General features: G+C 41.1%; 2 protein-coding genes across 2 annotated transcripts in view; both read left to right on the forward strand.

Annotated features, from left to right (window-relative positions):
• The first annotated feature begins 664 nt into the window (after nt 1-664).
• LOC131222435 (beta-glucosidase 12-like) lies at nt 665-7,171 on the forward strand. Its single transcript, XM_058217506.1, has 13 exons — nt 665-855; nt 981-1,050; nt 2,503-2,561; nt 2,665-2,740; nt 3,166-3,243; nt 3,336-3,423; nt 3,573-3,786; nt 4,393-4,508; nt 4,767-4,981; nt 5,168-5,199; nt 5,491-5,593; nt 6,269-6,377; nt 6,837-7,171. The coding sequence occupies exons 1-13, from the start codon at nt 700-702 to the stop codon at nt 7,006-7,008; spliced, it is 1,488 nt and encodes a 495-aa protein (XP_058073489.1). The 5' UTR covers nt 665-699; the 3' UTR covers nt 7,009-7,171.
• Nucleotides 7,172-16,951: 9,780 nt separating this feature from the next.
• LOC131222429 (beta-glucosidase 12-like) overlaps nt 16,952-17,675 on the forward strand; it is a 32,428-nt gene continuing 31,704 nt past the window's right edge. The window contains exons 1-2 of the mRNA XM_058217487.1: nt 16,952-17,270; nt 17,372-17,441. Of these exons, the coding sequence (XP_058073470.1) occupies nt 17,085-17,270; nt 17,372-17,441 (256 nt within the window). The 5' untranslated portion in view covers nt 16,952-17,084. The remainder of the gene's footprint in view (nt 17,271-17,371; nt 17,442-17,675) is intronic.

Here is a 17,675-nt window from a genome sequence, read left to right on the forward strand (position 1 = left end):
CTCTATGATAGGCCAAATTCAATTTTGAATTTGAAAATTGTATGTGTTGATGCAGAAATCTGATTCACCCTTGCTGAGCTCCGAGCTCTCAAGCTGAGCCACGTGGCCTGCACAAAAGCGAGGTAAAGGAGACCAAGGCTAAAGCAGGGGACCTTCCTCTGAATACGGGCATAAACAATGACAGTTGCGTAAACTTAGGGTGTAAGATGTTAGGTACCTGTTGACCCTGGCTAAAGCAAAGACTCTCATATCATTGTAACGTATGAGCCCCAAAATATATCCACACCGTCCATCCCTTTTCTCAGATGATTGTAACTCATGAGCGCTAAAATAAGTTAGACAAACCCTCAAGTGGACCAAACCAAATAGTAAGCTTGGGTTGGCATTAAATGGAAGTTGCATTAAATGAAAGATTCATATGTGGTGTGGTCCACTTGAAGGGTACTTTTGATTATGTTTTGACTCATACCTTTAAACAATTTGAGAAAAGGGATGGATAGCGTGGATAAACAAATACATCACCATGGTTCTCCCTACAAATCTGTCTGTTCCCAAGCTAGAGACAAGGTGAGTAGGACACAAAAGATTCATATGTGGTGTGGTCCACTTGAAGGGTACTTTTGAAAATCTATTTCCTATAAATGCCCACTACGCGTCTCCTATATTCATAAAGAAGTCGAGAGAGAAGCAGATACTGCTATGGCGCTTGTAAGGTCACTCTTACTCGGCTTCTTTTTTCTCATCGCTTCCTTCTCACATGCCGGAGGGGTTCCGTCACGTGACAACCCGGCTCGGCTGAAGAGGAGCAGCTTTCCTCCTGGTTTCATTTTCGGTACTGCCTCTTCCTCTTATCAGGTTCGTCGCACACACTTCTCTCTCTCTCACTCTCTCTCCTCCTCCTCCTCCTCCTCCTTCTAGAAGTTTCTAGTAGGTAATACGGACAGTGATGCTTAGATGGGAAACTTTGGTAATTTTTACAGTATGAAGGGGCAGTTAAGGAAGATGGTAGAGGCCCAAGCATTTGGGATACTTACACTAACGAGCACCCAGGTATCTCTATCTCTATCTCTTTCTCTCTCTACCTCTTGCATACAGCAGCACACACACTCTCTCTCTCTCTCTCTCTCTGTCTCTCTGTTGTGGCGGTGGAGACTTGGAGACGTCTCCTAGTTAGACTCTCTCTCTCTCTCTCTCTCTCTCTCTCTCTCTCTCTCTCTCTCCGTATATCATTGTCTCTTTCTACCTCTTGCATGCGTTGAGCAAGTCTCTCTCTCTCTCTCTCTCTCTCTATCTCTCTCTCTCTCTCTCTTTCTCTCTCTCTCCGTATATAATGGCCCACCTTGATAAATCTCAGGATTAGCAAGTTTCTCTCTCTCTCTCTCTCTCTCTCTCTCTCTCTCTCTCTCTCTCGCTCTCTCTCTCTCTCCGTATATAATGGCCCACCTTGATATATGATCCATGTCGTCTCTCTCTCTCTCTCTCTCTCTCTCTCTCTCTCTCTCTCTCTGCGTAAGTTAGCGAGTTCGGTTTAGCGTACGTTAGCAATCGACTAATAAAGATGTGTGTATCTTTTAGCAAACCCGTTAACCGTTACTGTTTCTTGTGGTGTGGCCCACCTAGGATTTGGCCATGGTGTTTGTGACCGTGCCCTGGAATAGTCCGCAGAAACGGATGTCGGAGTGGATATACAACGTATCATCAAGGTGGGTCCCAGGGTAACACCCACTAAGCTGTTACCCGGGAAACACCTATAGATCCGCGCCCGCCATCCGCTAGGTGTTGTTTTTGATTGAGCCTACGTGGATGATTTATTTCTCTAAATAAATCATGGAAGTCCATGTGGATTGTGGATGATCTCCCGTTGAATTTTTGGAAAAGAAAATAAATTTTCGGATGGGCTTGGTGGACCAATCTAACAATACAAATGAAGACGGTGGACCAATCTCTTAAAAAAATACACGGTGGACCAAAGATCTCCCATTGATATGATGGAACGCAATGTGGATGACTCGTGCACCAAAGATCTCCCGGATGCTAAGATCTTAAACCCTAAATGCGAAGCCCAACAAATAGATGGCAAGATAGAAATTACCCCAACCTCAGAATACTTCCAATAAAGGAGAACTTTGGTTCATAGAACATACAGTGTGGGGACAATCATATCAACGGGTTGGATCAATGAAACATGGGTCCCGCTTGTAGAAACAGAATGATAGAATGTACTTCTATATATTCTTGGTCTTTCATGTCAACGTTTTAATGTGAAGTCCGAGCCGTGTAAAAGATGGGCCAGACCATGAAGACAAACCCTCGCAAAAATTGGACCAATCCAGTTATTAGGGGCGCAAGTAGTGATCTGAATGGTATGGCTATTCTTTTAAACGGTTCAGATGTCAATAACACATTGGTGGGAAAACGTGGCTGCACATGAAAGTCCGCATCAAGGGTTAGATGGCTTTATCGGTGGGCCATTGACAAGAGAAGATGCTTTTGTGGGTGCAGAAAAGATAAAGGACCACAGCAATGGAGATGTAGCTGTAGATTCCTATCACCGCTATAAGGTCAGTTCTTCCTTTTGGGCTCTCTCTCTCTCTCTCTCTCTCTCTCTCTCTCTCTCTCTCTCTCTCTCTCTCCTTCCTTTTGAGTGATTGGGAAATGCTTCAGGAAGATGTGAAGATTATGAAGGACATGGGAGTGGACGCTTACAGATTCTCCATCTCTTGGACGCGGATATTGCCACGTAAGAGGAAAAAATCTCAAGCTTTGGATTATGTGAAATTATTTGATACTCTGGCAGAGTATTGCTTGACACGCAGACACTAAGAACTCAAATTACGCCGAGTAAATGGTTGAACCCACTGTTGCAACTATGTCTTAATTAATTTGGGGCTCACCATCATGTGTGCATGAAATCGGCTGTCCATCATATCCTCCTTGAGGACAAAACTTAGGGGTGTGTTGCTCCACATAAAATCATGCCTAAAACTAGCAAAATTATGCCAAGTGGCCCACTTGAGTTTTGGTGTGCCCCCACACAATCATGCCAGAATTACAGATCTCCTACATTTGAAAGCCATTTTGGCATGTGTGTGGTGGGCTTAGAAAGCTTGGAGAACAGCTGGTTGAATTTGATATATTTTTCTTGATTTCTCTTAAAACTTACAGGTGGGAGTCTAAGTGGGGGAGTAAACGAAGAAGGCATCAGATACTACAACAACCTCATCAACGAGATCCTATCCAACGGTCATTATTCAGAACAGCTCTTTACATCTTCAATATCCAACCTTCATTATCTAGAGCATCTCACAGCATCTCTATCTCTCTCATGTGCGTAGGTTTGAAGCCGTTTGTAACTATCTTTCATTGGGATTCTCCCCAAACCCTCCAAGACGAGTATGGCGGTTTTTTGAGCTCCAAAATCGTGTGAGTAATGCATCCTCCTTAAGCGGGGGTGAAGCTGGCAACTGGCCCAGCTCAAAATCCTCTTCTATATATTACAAATCATCTGATGCATATTATCATCTTTGTGAAGTTGGTATGAATGTATCTTATGATCGCATTAATCTTTACAGGGCTGATTTCCACGACTACGCTAATATATGTTTTAAAGAATTCGGAGATCGGGTGAAGCATTGGATCACCATAAATGAGCCATTAACTTTCAGCACCCAGTATGGGGTCGGCGTTTTCCCACCCCATAATCCAGGGACTGATCCTTACACCGTCGCCCATAACCTGTTGTTGTCACATGCGACAACCGTGAAACTATACAAGGACACGTATCAGGTAAGGTCCATTACTGTTAAAGTACTGTTCATCTGGATGGGACCCATGCAAAGAGGATCCGGATCCACTACACAACATACGTGTGCATGCAGGATCTGGGCCGTCTATCAAGTGGGGCATATTTTGGATGCATCTTGGAAGGAATCGGGCCAGTACTCATAACTAGGTCCACCTGGTTGGTGATGGATAAATGATGAGAATAAACCTGATGAGTAGACTAGCCTAACTTTTAGGCGGGAGCATGTAAGATGATGCATGTACCCAATAATAAAGAGCCCAGATCCTGCACGTGTGCCGAAAGTGCGATCGGCTGGTCATACTGCAAGATTGATGACAGCTTTTCCATTATTAGTCCTGCTTATGGCCTAATCACTAGTCCCATTGAGCTGGTGTGGTGCATAAACGGGCCTCCGCTACCCGGACCCGAAACAGGAGCATTACCACTCCATATCTATATGTGAATCAGCTGCAGGATCTAGTGCAGTGTCTGGCCCATCTCCATCGGATGATATATCTGACAGCACGTGTCATGACACCCTTCCCTTTCTCAATAGTAGCATTGCTGGGTCACAGATCTGAATGGTTGAGATTGAACTATACGGACAGGTATCTCAAAAGGGCAAGATAGGAATAACACTAAATTCCAACTGGATGATCCCCTACTCTAAATCTAAGGCCGACCATTTTGCAGCTCAAAGACTTCTTGATTTCAATTTCGGATGGTAAGTCATGGAAAACCTAATATCTAATTTTTAAGAAGTAGATTCTCGTTTTAGATTATTATTATTATCATTATTTTAATGGATTCCCATTCATCATGTGTGAACGTGTGGACAAGATTGTATTAGATAAGACGCTTAAAGCCGTCGCAAAATCTGTCCTTTACTTACACTTTTTATCTATAATTTACAACGTTTATGACACTAAAGAGAGAAATACAACGTCAAAATTAATTTTCTTGTGTGGTTTGGTATACTCAGGTTTTTGCATCCTGTAACATACGGTAACTATCCACGTAACATGAGATCCAACGCCGGAAATCGGCTCCCAAAATTCACTAAAGAGCAATCTAAGATGTTGAAAGGAGCGTACGATTTCATTGGAATCAATTACTATACATCGAATTACGTAATTGATCTTCCTCGATCAAATAACTCAACCAGCTATCTTACCGACCAACATGTTAACACCACAGGTAAATTCCGATAAATGCCATTCCATCTCAATTTCTCTTTTTCTTTATTTATTTCTTTAGGGTGCGTTTGGTTGCAGCAAGTAAATATATGAGATTTTATGATATTTGGTGCAACCATGCGCCGCATTTGGTCATTTCTCTTTTGTTTTTATATGTCCTTAAATGTGTATATATTTTCTGTAACAGTGGTGCGTAATGGAATTCCGATCGGCCCTAAGGTGTGACTAATATATAGATAATGTTGAGTTGTGTTGAATGGAGTGAGTTTTAAAAAGTTTTATTGACCATTTTAGAATTCAAAACTTGGAAAGTTATGATCTTTCAATTTTCTCTACATATGGACCCCAATGAGAACACATGGTGGGACCCTCAGTTCCCACGCTGTCAACACGAACTCATGTCGTTGAGGGTCTACCTGGGTACGTAGTGGACCCGGCGGAGCATATGGGCTGATACCTGTTACAGCAGCCTTTGAAGTGTATGTGCACTAACTAGTTTCTAAATTGCAGACTGGTGCATCATGGTTGTATGTATACCCACAAGGCATACGAGATCTGTTGGTCTACGTAAAGGAAAAATACAAACACCCGGTTATTTACATTACTGAGAATGGTAAGATTCTAATTTCTTTCTTCTTACTCCGAACATGTTACTTACACATGGTTCTTGATCTCAACGGTTCATGTAGTTGGTCACATTGTCAATGGGCCACATGGAAAAGATCTCATGGATCGAAGATCATAGCTGTCTAAATGAATTGGGAGAGAAGTGAGGGTGAACAATGCCATATGAACAACCCTCGGTCAAAATGAATACAACAAGAAATTAGAGCCCTAGGAAACATGTATTGCGTGGGTGGCAAAAGGGCTAGGCAAGGTTGGCCCTGGTTTGGGCTGAGCCTCGAGGCCCACTGTTTGAACTGAGTTGAATTTGAGGCCCATTAAGTGGTACTGATGAACCTGATCTTGCATCTAATTACGTAAGCCCGCAGAGAAAGGTTCCGGCCAGACCAACCTGGGGCTGTACTTGGGTCATTGGCTAATTAAATGGACTTTCAACACTTCAACCCGGCCCAGCCCATTTTCCACCCCACCTATATAAGCATGACTCAACTGAGTCAACTCAGATTCGGTAGTAATCAGTATGATCCGATACCCTGAGTTTCCAATTTAGCTCACATTCGAGTGAGTCGCAGCATCTTAACTCATGATCCAACTCACCGAGTCTTTTAACTGTGCTTATAACACAAGAGTTTTCATCATAAGCATTACTGTTGGTATGTTGAAGGGGTGGGCGAGCTCAACAACAACACGTTACCGCTCAAGGAAGCATTACAAGACAATATGAGAGTCGACTACCACAATAAACATCTCTTTTTCCTTGCAAAAGCCATCAAGTATGTTATTCTATTTCCTATACATATGCATTCTTGCATGTGTGCGTGCCATCTTTAACGTTCATCTACTCAATGTGGGGCCTTTTTAGTATGAACTGATATGGCTATACACGAGCTTTGCTAAGTCCACACGTGTGTACATGACAACTCATTTACATGCCACTTGTGTGCCAGCATGGCACGTAGGCCGGTCTAATATTCAGGTGGGCCCGTCAACCTGATTTGAATATTAGGGCCCACCATATTGGATTCACCTGCTGAGTGGACCCTATTTCTTTTCGGGTGAAATACGTCTAGACAGTGGGAACCATGGTTTGGTGATCCGGACTGTTACTTTTATACACACACACACACACACACACACACACACGGAGAGAGAGAGAGAGAGAGAGAGAGAGAGAGAGAGAGAGAGAGAGAGAGAGAGAGAGTGATTGTCTTTGATTGGTGAGTTGATGACAGGATGGACGGTGTGGATGTGAGAGGCTACTTTGCATGGTCGTTGTTGGATAACTTTGAATGGGCAGATGGCTACACCGTTCGATTCGGCCTTAATTACGTGGACTTCAAAGATGGGTTGAAGAGATACCCGAAGAAGTCTGCAATTTGGTTTCGAAACTTCCTCAAAGGGTAGACATATTTCTATCTTCCACATTGTACTAAGACTATGTGTGCAACTACTATATTGGAAGTTGCCAAACTGTAGTACTTAACGGATCCGGGTCCAGATCCGGATCCGAATTTCCTAGTAAAATAAATTGGCATTATAATGGGCCACATCAGCATCCTATGATCAATATCTCTCTTTTGTACTTGGTGAGATTCTGACCTGACATCTACCGTGGCCGGGCCTGTCGATGGCCCAGTTGGTGACCGCAGCCCACTAACGAGTAATTTAACTCTTGTCTTCAGGTGGGCCACAATCCACCCCTTCCATCAGGTATGCTGCCTCATATTAACTGTTCAACCCAAAATTCATGATAATGTAAAAATTATGTAGACCACACTATAAGAAACAGTTGGGCTCAAATGGCCACTATTTCTTCTGTGTGAGGGCGGTGCACTACAATGAGGTACAGCGGCAGATTCTAACAGCTCTTCAGGATGAAACAATTATGCAAAAATCATAGTATTCTAAAACTCAGGTGGACCACAGCACATGAATTTAGAGATTTTAGGTATAAAATTTTTGGGTGGCCCACCTAAGTGTTGATCAACCTAATTTATGGTATCAAGGCCAAACAAGGGGTGGTGTACCTGATGGATGTAGTGCATCTAGAATCAATTGCAAGAACATTGTTTGTTGGGCTGTCAATGAGGCTGGATGGCCAGGTTTGGCCGGTCTTCGGTGGATATATTGGGACAGAAGGCCACCCATGCCTAAAATTTCCTGTTTCTTAATTGGGCCAGCTTCGGGCTGTTTCTATAAGCCCATTAGATTGTCCTGGCTATTCAATGGCACCTACCATTTGAATGGTTTGGATAGATGTAAATCAATACTACATGTTAAATAAAAAACACGACCTCAAATATAAGAAATGCTAACATACACTGGCAGAATGAGATGGATGATATACAAGCTGAAATGATTAAAAATTGCTTACTAATTTTGAATTATCTTGAATCAAGAATCAATCTTATTTGGTTATAGAAACATTGGATTGTTAGACAATTTTAAAATGAAATAGATACTATTGTCTTGTTTCGAAAACCTAGTGTCCATGTATCAGAGGCTATGATTGTTCGATCAACTTAATTTTTATGTTGCAACTTAGGGCCATTTGAATACCATGAAATAAGTAATTTTTTCAACTAAAGTAAGTGAATAAGCTATTTTTCTTGATTAAGTTAGTTTAGTTATTAAATTTAAATAAGTAACTTATTAGAAAAAGCAACTTATTACGGTTTTTTAAAAAATAAAATTCATTTACCTTTCAACTTAGAAAAACAACTGTCTCAAGCACTGGGCACACTCCCGCTTGAAGAGAAGTTATCCGGTTTGCTAGCTGAGTGTGACCGTTTCGTACGCGTACACTGCTATTCTAATACGGAAGATCTTTACTGATATCCATACCATCTAAAATCATGGTCCCACTATAGATGGATATATACTCAGGGCCTGTTTGGATTCACGTATTGGGATGTATTGTATCGTATTAGAAGGTATGATGTGACGTTTATGGTGTTTGGATTGGAGTGGATGGGAGTGTTGAATCCCATGTGCGTGAATATAATCTCCAGCCAAATTTTCGAACCGTCGGTAGAGTATTGTCATACGTCTCTGTTGCTGTCAGTACTGAGTATTCATTGCACGGTATTCAGCAGCGAGAAGGTTTGAAATTTGCAGAGATTTATCTCCAACGGGAGAAGGAGAAATCTCTACACCAGCACCCCGAGAAGTGATTCAAGGTTCCCGAGAATCCAATCCCCATAATCCAAACCCCAACAGGAAGAAATACACCGAATGCAAGCACCAAGATCTCATCATCTTCAACCAAGACGACTTCCGAAGGATGATAAACTTCCTAAGCCATCTGCAGAGAACAAATCATCATCATATCAATCTTATCTTTCTACAGCAATAGAATCAAAGAGGAAAAAAAAAAGTTGGTCGAGTCTGATTGTCGAGTCTTGAACCAGACCGACCAGATCGATCCATCGTCAATGGAGAGATCGACAACATTGAGGATGATGAATCTGGTCTTAGCAGTGACGTTGACATCGATATCGACAGTGTCGGTGAATTTGCAGGTGGAGAGATCGGGTCTGAGCTTGAGTTTGTAACGTTTCGGGGCTACGAATTTCGGCAGCTGAGACTGGCCTTTGAACTGTTGCAGCTTGGATTTCCGAGTCTCCGCCATCGGTCGCTTTGCTTCCTTTACTTTGCTCCGCTTCCGCCCTTTATAAAATGCTCCACATGACGTCATGCTTCAGGAGTGCACTCGTCAGAGTGCTTACGTGTAAGGAAGGGCTCATCTCGAGCTGGAAACGGATTGGGTACTTCCCCGCCACCAGCCTGGTGGCTATCGGTGCTCCTAATACGTGAATTCAAATAGGCCCTCGATTAGATTGAATGGATATATATGAACGTCTAACTATATTTCTACTACTTTTAATTGGTTGGCCAGCAATAAGACTGCTTGATTTAATCGGTAATGGCGTAAGGATGATCATCTTCCACAAGATTATCAAAGGCTTGATCCGCAAAACTTCCCATAGGCACTTGTTTCGAATATTGGAGAGTGCCTGAAGGTAGGTCCCACTTACAAAAATAAAGCTATTACACTCATAAGGTGGGCCACAATTTTTGCAGATATTAGGATATTGTGAAAGCAAACCCAAATTCAATCAAACAACAAGAAATAAAATGCAAATCAAATATGGAAAGAATACATGAATTTTATGTGAAAAAAAATATCACCGAAAAAGAACAAGGGCACAAAGCGATAAGTAATCTACTATGAATGATATTATAAGAAATGACGCACTTACAATAATGAAAACTCCATTCGAATCTCTCTCAAATTTTTAACTTTTCTTTCTAAAATCATTAAGAATGTCTTAGAAAACCCCTTAGCCTTTTCTAATCCGGATTACTCGTAATATATATACTATATATCACAGACTGAGTGGAGATGCGTCGTTTCAACACTTGAGGTCTTGGTATTGATCCCTAGCGATGGTGGCTAACATGGAGTGTGTGTACTGACATGGGTGTGTACTAACAAGCCCTCATATAAAACTACATGCACTGTCGATCTCAATGTTAATTGATGACACTGATCAAGCACCCTTGAATTGACTGAGCAAACTAAAGTTCAAGCAATTGAACTAGTCCAAAACTATCAAGAGAGTATATAAAGATTTTTTTAAATATTGTCGATCAACCGACCAAGAAGTGGCATCATCCATTTGGCAGTCTTGAAAGCCGGACTAGAATTCAAAAATCAAGTCAACTAAAAAACTTTGACTAAATTTTCATTTTGTTTCATTTTTGTTTTTTTTTTGTTTTGGTTTTTTTTTTTTTTTCTTCCAGTGATCTTTATATAGAAAGTTTAAATAATATATAAATAATGTTGAGTTGTATCCAGTAGAGTGAATTTTATTGAGTTTTTCTGAGTTTTAAAAAGTTTTATTGACCATTTTAGAATCCAAAACTTGGAGAGTGATGTAGAGAGGGTTGCGGACACTAACATGGCCAAGATGGATCAGAAAAGGCCCGATCGACAATAGAAATGATCCGGACCGTCGCACCTTAAATCAACTGTATCTCGCAATTCGGAATGAGTTATCGGACGTAAAATATATGATTTTGGTGTAGAACGAGCTACTTTAGCCAACCAACCAGCTACACCAGGTTGCGCAAGCCAGATTTGCAAAATACCCTCAAATCGATGGTCATTTCCCTATTTTAATTTCATTTTTTCTATAAATAGTAAGTTTTAGTTTGATTATAACTCTTCATCCGTCAGGCTTTAGGAGTTGCGCCCAACGTGAAAAGAGCTTAGAATAATAAGGACAACAGTTTGGTGAAGCCAAATAGGACACTTACTATTTTTTGCCAAAAACCTTGCGCACTAGTAGACATCACGACCGTCTATAAATAGTAAGTGTTAGTATCTATAGTAAGTCGCGAATTCAAAGAGTTTTAGTTGTAGTTTGATTCTGATTTCTTTCTCATTGCTTGGTATCCCTATTTAAAGGGTTGTGAACTCGTTTTTATTCATTCATTAATCAATTTCGAATTTATTAGAATTTATTTATATTTTCTTGCTTTCTTTTCTCGTGGATTCGAGAAGTGTCTGTGAGGAGTCCAAAGAAATTCTATAGATTCGGAATTATTATCCTCTTGAGGACGATGGTGCTCGACCTCACGTCCTTCCCTGCGTCAGGAAGTTATTATCTTCCAACCATCTCAATATGTGGACCCCAATGAGAACACATGGTGAGACCCTCAGTTCCCACACGGTCAAAACCAACTCATGTCGCTGAGGGTCTACCTGGGTGGTAGACCTGGAGGATATGGACCAACACCTGTTACAGGAGCCGTTGAAGTGTATGTGTACTCACTGATTTCTGCATATATATATATATATATATATATATAGAGAGAGAGAGAGAGAGAGAGAGAGAGAGAGAGAGAGAGAGAGAGAGAGAGAGAGAGAGAGAGAGAGGGTGCTTCAATACGGAGTATACCCACCAGGCATACAAGATCTGATGATCTACGTAAAGAAAAGACACAAGAACCCCGTTATTTATATCACTGAGTGTGGTAAGATGCTAATTTCTCTCCTAATGTGAACATGTTACATGTACAAGTTGTTTATCCGAACGGTTCATGTAGTTGATCCCATTCTTAATGGGCCACATGGGAAAGATCTCATGGATTGAAGATCGCAGCTGTCTAAACAAGGGTGTCGATTTGAAAATCCTGGATCAGTGGAATTTTGCTCATTTGGGGCATATTCCGCATTGGGATGTGCTAGATGAACGGGTTGGATCACAGTCTGGCTCGGCACATAGGGAAAGCAAGAATGGAAAATCAGTGAGGGTGAACAATGTAAACATGTATAGCCAGGGTGGTAAAAGGGCTAGCCCAGGCTGGACTGGGCCCAGTTTGGCCTGGTATGGGCTAAGCCTTGAGGCCCAAATGTTTGAACTGGGCTTGATTTTAGGCTCATTAACTCGGAGTGGTGAACCTGATCTTTCATCTACCTAAAACCCAAAGAGAAAGGTTCCGGCCAGCCCAATCTGAGTACAATTCCTTAGGTAACGGCCTTTGCTGGGGCTGTACTTGGGTCCTTATAGCTACTCAGATGGGCTTGGCATGCTTCGACACGGCCCAGCTCATTTTTCACCCTACCTAGAACCATGGTTTTAAGACTTGGATGAGTCAGATATGACTCATCTGAGTGAACTCAGGTTCGGTGGTAACCTGTCGGTGAGTCACTGTTCTCGACTCATGATACAAGTTATGAGTCTTTTAACCATGCGTATGACACACGGTGGCCGGTTTTCATCGTAAGCGTTGCTGTTGGTGTTGTTGAAGGGGTTGGACGAGTTAAACAACGAGACGTCAAGGCTCCAACAAGCATTACAAGACAAGATGAGAGTCTGAATACCACAATAAACATCTCTCTTTCCTTGAAAGAGCCATCAGCTCTGTTTGTCTATTTCCTACACATACGCATTCTTGCATAATACATGTGTGCGCATACCATGTTTAACGTTCACCTACTCAATTTGGGGCCATGTTGAGATGAACTAATATGGGCCACATTGGCATCCTATTGTAATATATCTTTTTATTATTATTATTATTATTATTATTATTTTCTGTTAGCTTGTTAGTACACAACACTGTCAGTTCACACTTCACTGTTAGCCAACCCCACTTGGGAATCGACACCAAGTGTTGAAACGAGGCATCTTTCAGTCAATCTACCACTTGAGCTATGGATGAGGGCGTATGGTAATATATCTAGCTCTCTTTTTGTACTTGCTGAGATTCTAACGAGACATATACCGTGGCCGTGCGTCCAGGTCGATTGGTCCAGTTGGTGATTGCACCCCACCAACGAGTAATTTAATTGCTATTTTCAGGTGGGCCACAAAAATCAGACCAGTTCACCTTTTAGTTCAGCTACAGTTGTAAGTCCCAAAATCCAAACCAGTATACTTTGCAGGTCATCCAGTCTACGTAACAAATGGATGGCTGAAAAATCAGGTATGTTGGACCCAAGTAGGTGAAACTTTCTTGGATCCACCCCGTCCATCAGGTACATTGCCTCATATCAAAGGTTCAACCAAAAAATCATTGTAATGAAAAACTTACTTAAACCACAACGTAGGAAACGGTTGGGCTGAAATCGCCAACATTAGTTTTGTGTAGTGCCACCGTGGTTTTTATATGCCATGCAGTCCATTCTTGTGATGTTGCTGGTCAGGATGAAACAATGTCCCATAAATCCTATCATTACAAAATTCAGGTGGGCCACACCACATGAATTTAGAGTTTTTAGGCATAATTTTTTTTGGGTGGCCCACGTAAGTGTTGATCAACCTGATTTTCTAGATCAAGGCCAAACAAGAGGTGGTTTTCCCGGTCAATGCAGAGTTGAGAACAATATTTTTGGGTTCTCAATGGACCCGAATGGTCTGCTCTGGCCGGGCTTTGGCTGATGTGTTAGGAAGGAAGGCCAGACCCAGGCATAAAATGTCCTAGTTTTGGGGTCACATTCAATTTAAAATGTCATAAGGAAGTTCCTTACATGAGGCCAGTTCCCTCCATTTGTGATGAACAAAGAAATTGTGCTGTTGTGCACTGAGCTTCTACATGTGGACCATAGTTGGCTAATCCAACCCATTGATCTGACGCCCCCATCATGGATGGACCACTACCAAAAAATTCTCCTCATTCTGTGAAATCCAACCGTTCCACTGTCATCATGCAAATACACGGTTCAGAAAAAAAAAAAAAAAAGAAGAAAAGGCACCAACATTCCATATTCAATATTGAAAAAAGACGAAAGGTTACATAGCTAAGATCTTCTAATTTGGGAGATTTGGGATGCATGGTCCATTCATGATGAAGGCCATCAGGTGGCTTGGTTGAGCTAACCATATGCCCCATGTGTATAAACTCAGTGCACAGGATTCATGTTCGGCGCAGATGCGAAACTCGGTTAATAAGACATCTATATCAGTTTCACACTATATATAAAATAGCGGAGACAATACAAACGTACACATCCCATAGATGTATAGCAATCCAGACAGTCCAAATCACTGGGCCCCCACTGTCAATTGGAATTTCAACAAAGAACTCCCTTTAATTTGGGCCATTAACAAATTAATTTTTAAACATTCATTAGATAAATAATAAGTGGATGATTAGCATTGCTTGATCAATGTGACTTTAGAGATATACTCCATCCTCAATGGTACGTACGATTTGAATGGTTTGGATGGATGGAAATGAGTGCCACATGTGAAGAGGATGAGTCAATACCATTTTTTAAATGGTGGTGAAACACCGACAGAGGAGTTAGATTGTACTCGGAGTTATGACGCTTGATACTCAGGCGTTCGGAAATTCTACGCGCGGCATATATAAACCCGAATAAAACCAGTTAGATTATGCAGTCTACTGTCACGCAATCCCCAGATCAGATAGGTTGAACAATCCTGATTTATGATTCGTGGATACTTGTTTCTCAAAATAGGACCGTTAGATGGTTTTCATTTCTAACTGTCCAATAAATGTCCACCAACCCAATAGTTAGACATTGGAATAAACTCATTTTTTTTGTTTATGATACATTACACTGGGCACCATAATTTTGACGGTTTGATTTGACTACTTGTATATCATGTGTGCAATTTCTATAGTGCCTGGGTATCACCCATGGTACTCTGGCTGAGTGTAATGGATCATACACTAGGTTGTTAGAAATTACTCAAAAATTGCTTTCATGGCGTTCAAATAATTCATAATAAGTCATACAAATTTTGGGCACTAGATTATATGTATCATGAGTCAAGAGTCAATCTTATTTGGTTATTGAAATATTAGATTGTTGGATAAATTTAAAAATGAAATATCTCCTATTGTTGTATTTGGATGACCAAGTGTCCATGAATCAGTGGCTACGATTGTTCAAACAACCCTATTTTTATATTGTAACTTAATGGCATTGGGTTCCATAATTTGGTCAGTTTAACTTGGGTTAATATATGCCACCTGGATAATTTATTAAGTGCATACTCCCGTTTGAATATTATTTGAGAGTTCGACACTTCTCCAGGGCCTTTGGAAGGACTAGAAATTATTATTACAATATTACCTCATACAGGCTTTGAAAGGACCTTATAGATTCATTATTCCTAATATGACCCGGTCTCCGTATCTTTCTTAGAAATTTTATGAGAGAAAAAAAAAAAAAACTATTTAATAGATAAATTATATTTTTAGATACTTTTTTTTAAAAAAGTATTAAATAAGATACTTCATTAATCTAAGTAATTATTATTGAAGCACCTTTATAAGAGATCCATCAACAACGTGAGTAAAGGGTTAGTTGCTCAAGTGGGCTTCACCATAATGTTTATTTAAAATTCACTTGGACTGCTAGGTGAGTCACCTTATATTAGGCTTAGGGCTCAAAAATTACGCTCATCCATAATTCAAGTGAATCATATGGAAGAATCTTCGTTTTCAATTGTATGAAGTCATCCTTATAATGATTGTGGGGACATCTATTTAGCAGAAATTTCTTAAAATTGTATGGAACGAGGGTTAGCTAACCCCATACCCAGCTAGGTGGGTGCGACCCTAATTGTAGGGTCTGCTTAAATGTATGCATTGTATATCCATGTCTTACGATTTGTTTTGCCAACTTCTTTTAGGTCATGTTCCTAAAAAAAATGGTGGGATTGAATTACCACCATTGAAAGCTTTCTTAGGGCAACAAAAGTTTTGGATCAATTGTTATTTGTGTTTTCCCTCTGTCTAGGTCCATGTGACCTTATCAATAGGTTGGATGGCAAATAAACATTATGGTGGACCCTAGGAAGCTTTTAAAAATGGGAGTTCAATGACCACTGCTTCCTATATGGTGTGGTCCACTTGAGATTTATATTACCTAGTTTTATTACCATAGCTTAAAATAAGTTGGCAAAACAGATGGACGGCGTGGTTATTCAAGGCAAATATCAAGGTGGGCCCCACACTCAAGTTAGCCTCCACTTGGCTGGATCTAAGATCACATCTAATCGCCTCTCATGCATTTGAGAATCTAAATTTTGGTAGGTTATGATTGAAAATCTCAACATGAGGACTCCATTGAAAACAAATGGCAAGACCCTCATATCCAACTCCATCGATCCCCTAAACTTCTTCCTTTTGCATGCTCACACATGTGGTTCTCATCTAGTGGAAGGTGATAGTAGACATAGGTACTTATATATCAGAGGGCTTGATGTGGGCTTTTTACCTCTCTTATACTGGGATAGAATAAGGAGAGTCCTCATAGGTAGGATGATCGGTATCCACACCACGATCTCCATATCATTATCAGGCCGCTTCAAGTACAATCTAAACTACTTATAGTTTGGATTCTTCATGAGAATTCAGATGTATTTGTGTGATCCTAACTGGATGTAATAGTTTAAACCTTGTTGTGCAGATCAAATTAGCACTCTTATTTTAGAATCCAAATCCTCTGCTGCTTACAAATAGGTTTTGTGTTTTCTTGCATTGTGATTAGTTCATGTCATCACTGATGTCATTTCCACTGTCGCATTAAATATAGTTTAGGATAATGTCGTCCAATCACATTGCAATAAACAAAAACAAAAAAAATTGTTTGGGGCTAGCAAAGGACCCACTGCTTATTTTATTACCTATTCTTATATTGATGGACGTTTATGGGACGGTTAAAAAAGAAAAATATTGAATGATCTTATTTCAGTAATCTCAAGCCTACCTCTGGTCTTTGAGCTGTAACCCAGCCACAGTGACTGCATATCAAGCGTAGTATGCGGCCAGAGTATCAAATAACATAAGATGACCCACCCAATCGTACAGCTACGGGCCTTGTGATGAGTGGATCGCTATACCGTGAATCAGTGCCATTTTCAAAGGCCGAAACGGCACGACGATTATGAGCTGACGGTAGCACGTTACTAGTTTGTCTTTAAAGAGAGTGAATGAGAGGGAAGAGAGACAATTTGGGAATGGAGTATGGAGGAGGGGCTGTCCTGTTCCTACTCATCCTTCTGCTGAGCTCCTTGTTACGTGCTGGAGGTGCCCCACCACGTGAGGAACAACGTCCGATAAATCGGAGCTCCTTCCCGCCTGGATTCATTTTCGGGACCTCGTCTGCCGCTTATCAGGTTTGTTCTCTCTGTCATCCTTACGGAAGCCACTACAGAGGCTTCTAAAAGCTTCTAGAGATAACCATGTTTAGGCGTTTGAGCATGGTATGGTTTTACAGTACGAAGGAGCAGCTGAGGAAGACGGCAAAGGCATCAGCATATGGGATAATTACACGCGCACACACCCAGGTTTCCTCTCTCTCTCTCTCTCTCTCTCTCTCTCTATCTCTCTCTCTCGGACGCGGATTATTGGGAACCCTGTCATCAGCGATATCCCTGGTGATCTGACTCCGTGGGGCACATTGTGATGTATGTATTTTATCTGAGCCGTCCACCCATTTTTCCAGCTCATTTTGGGGATAAGTGCAAAATATGAGGCAGATCCAAAGCTCAAGTGGATCACACCGAAGGAAACACTGTGGA

Source organism: Magnolia sinica, chromosome 13, assembly GCF_029962835.1.
Source record: "Magnolia sinica isolate HGM2019 chromosome 13, MsV1, whole genome shotgun sequence".
NCBI classification, from domain to species: domain Eukaryota; kingdom Viridiplantae; phylum Streptophyta; class Magnoliopsida; order Magnoliales; family Magnoliaceae; genus Magnolia; species Magnolia sinica.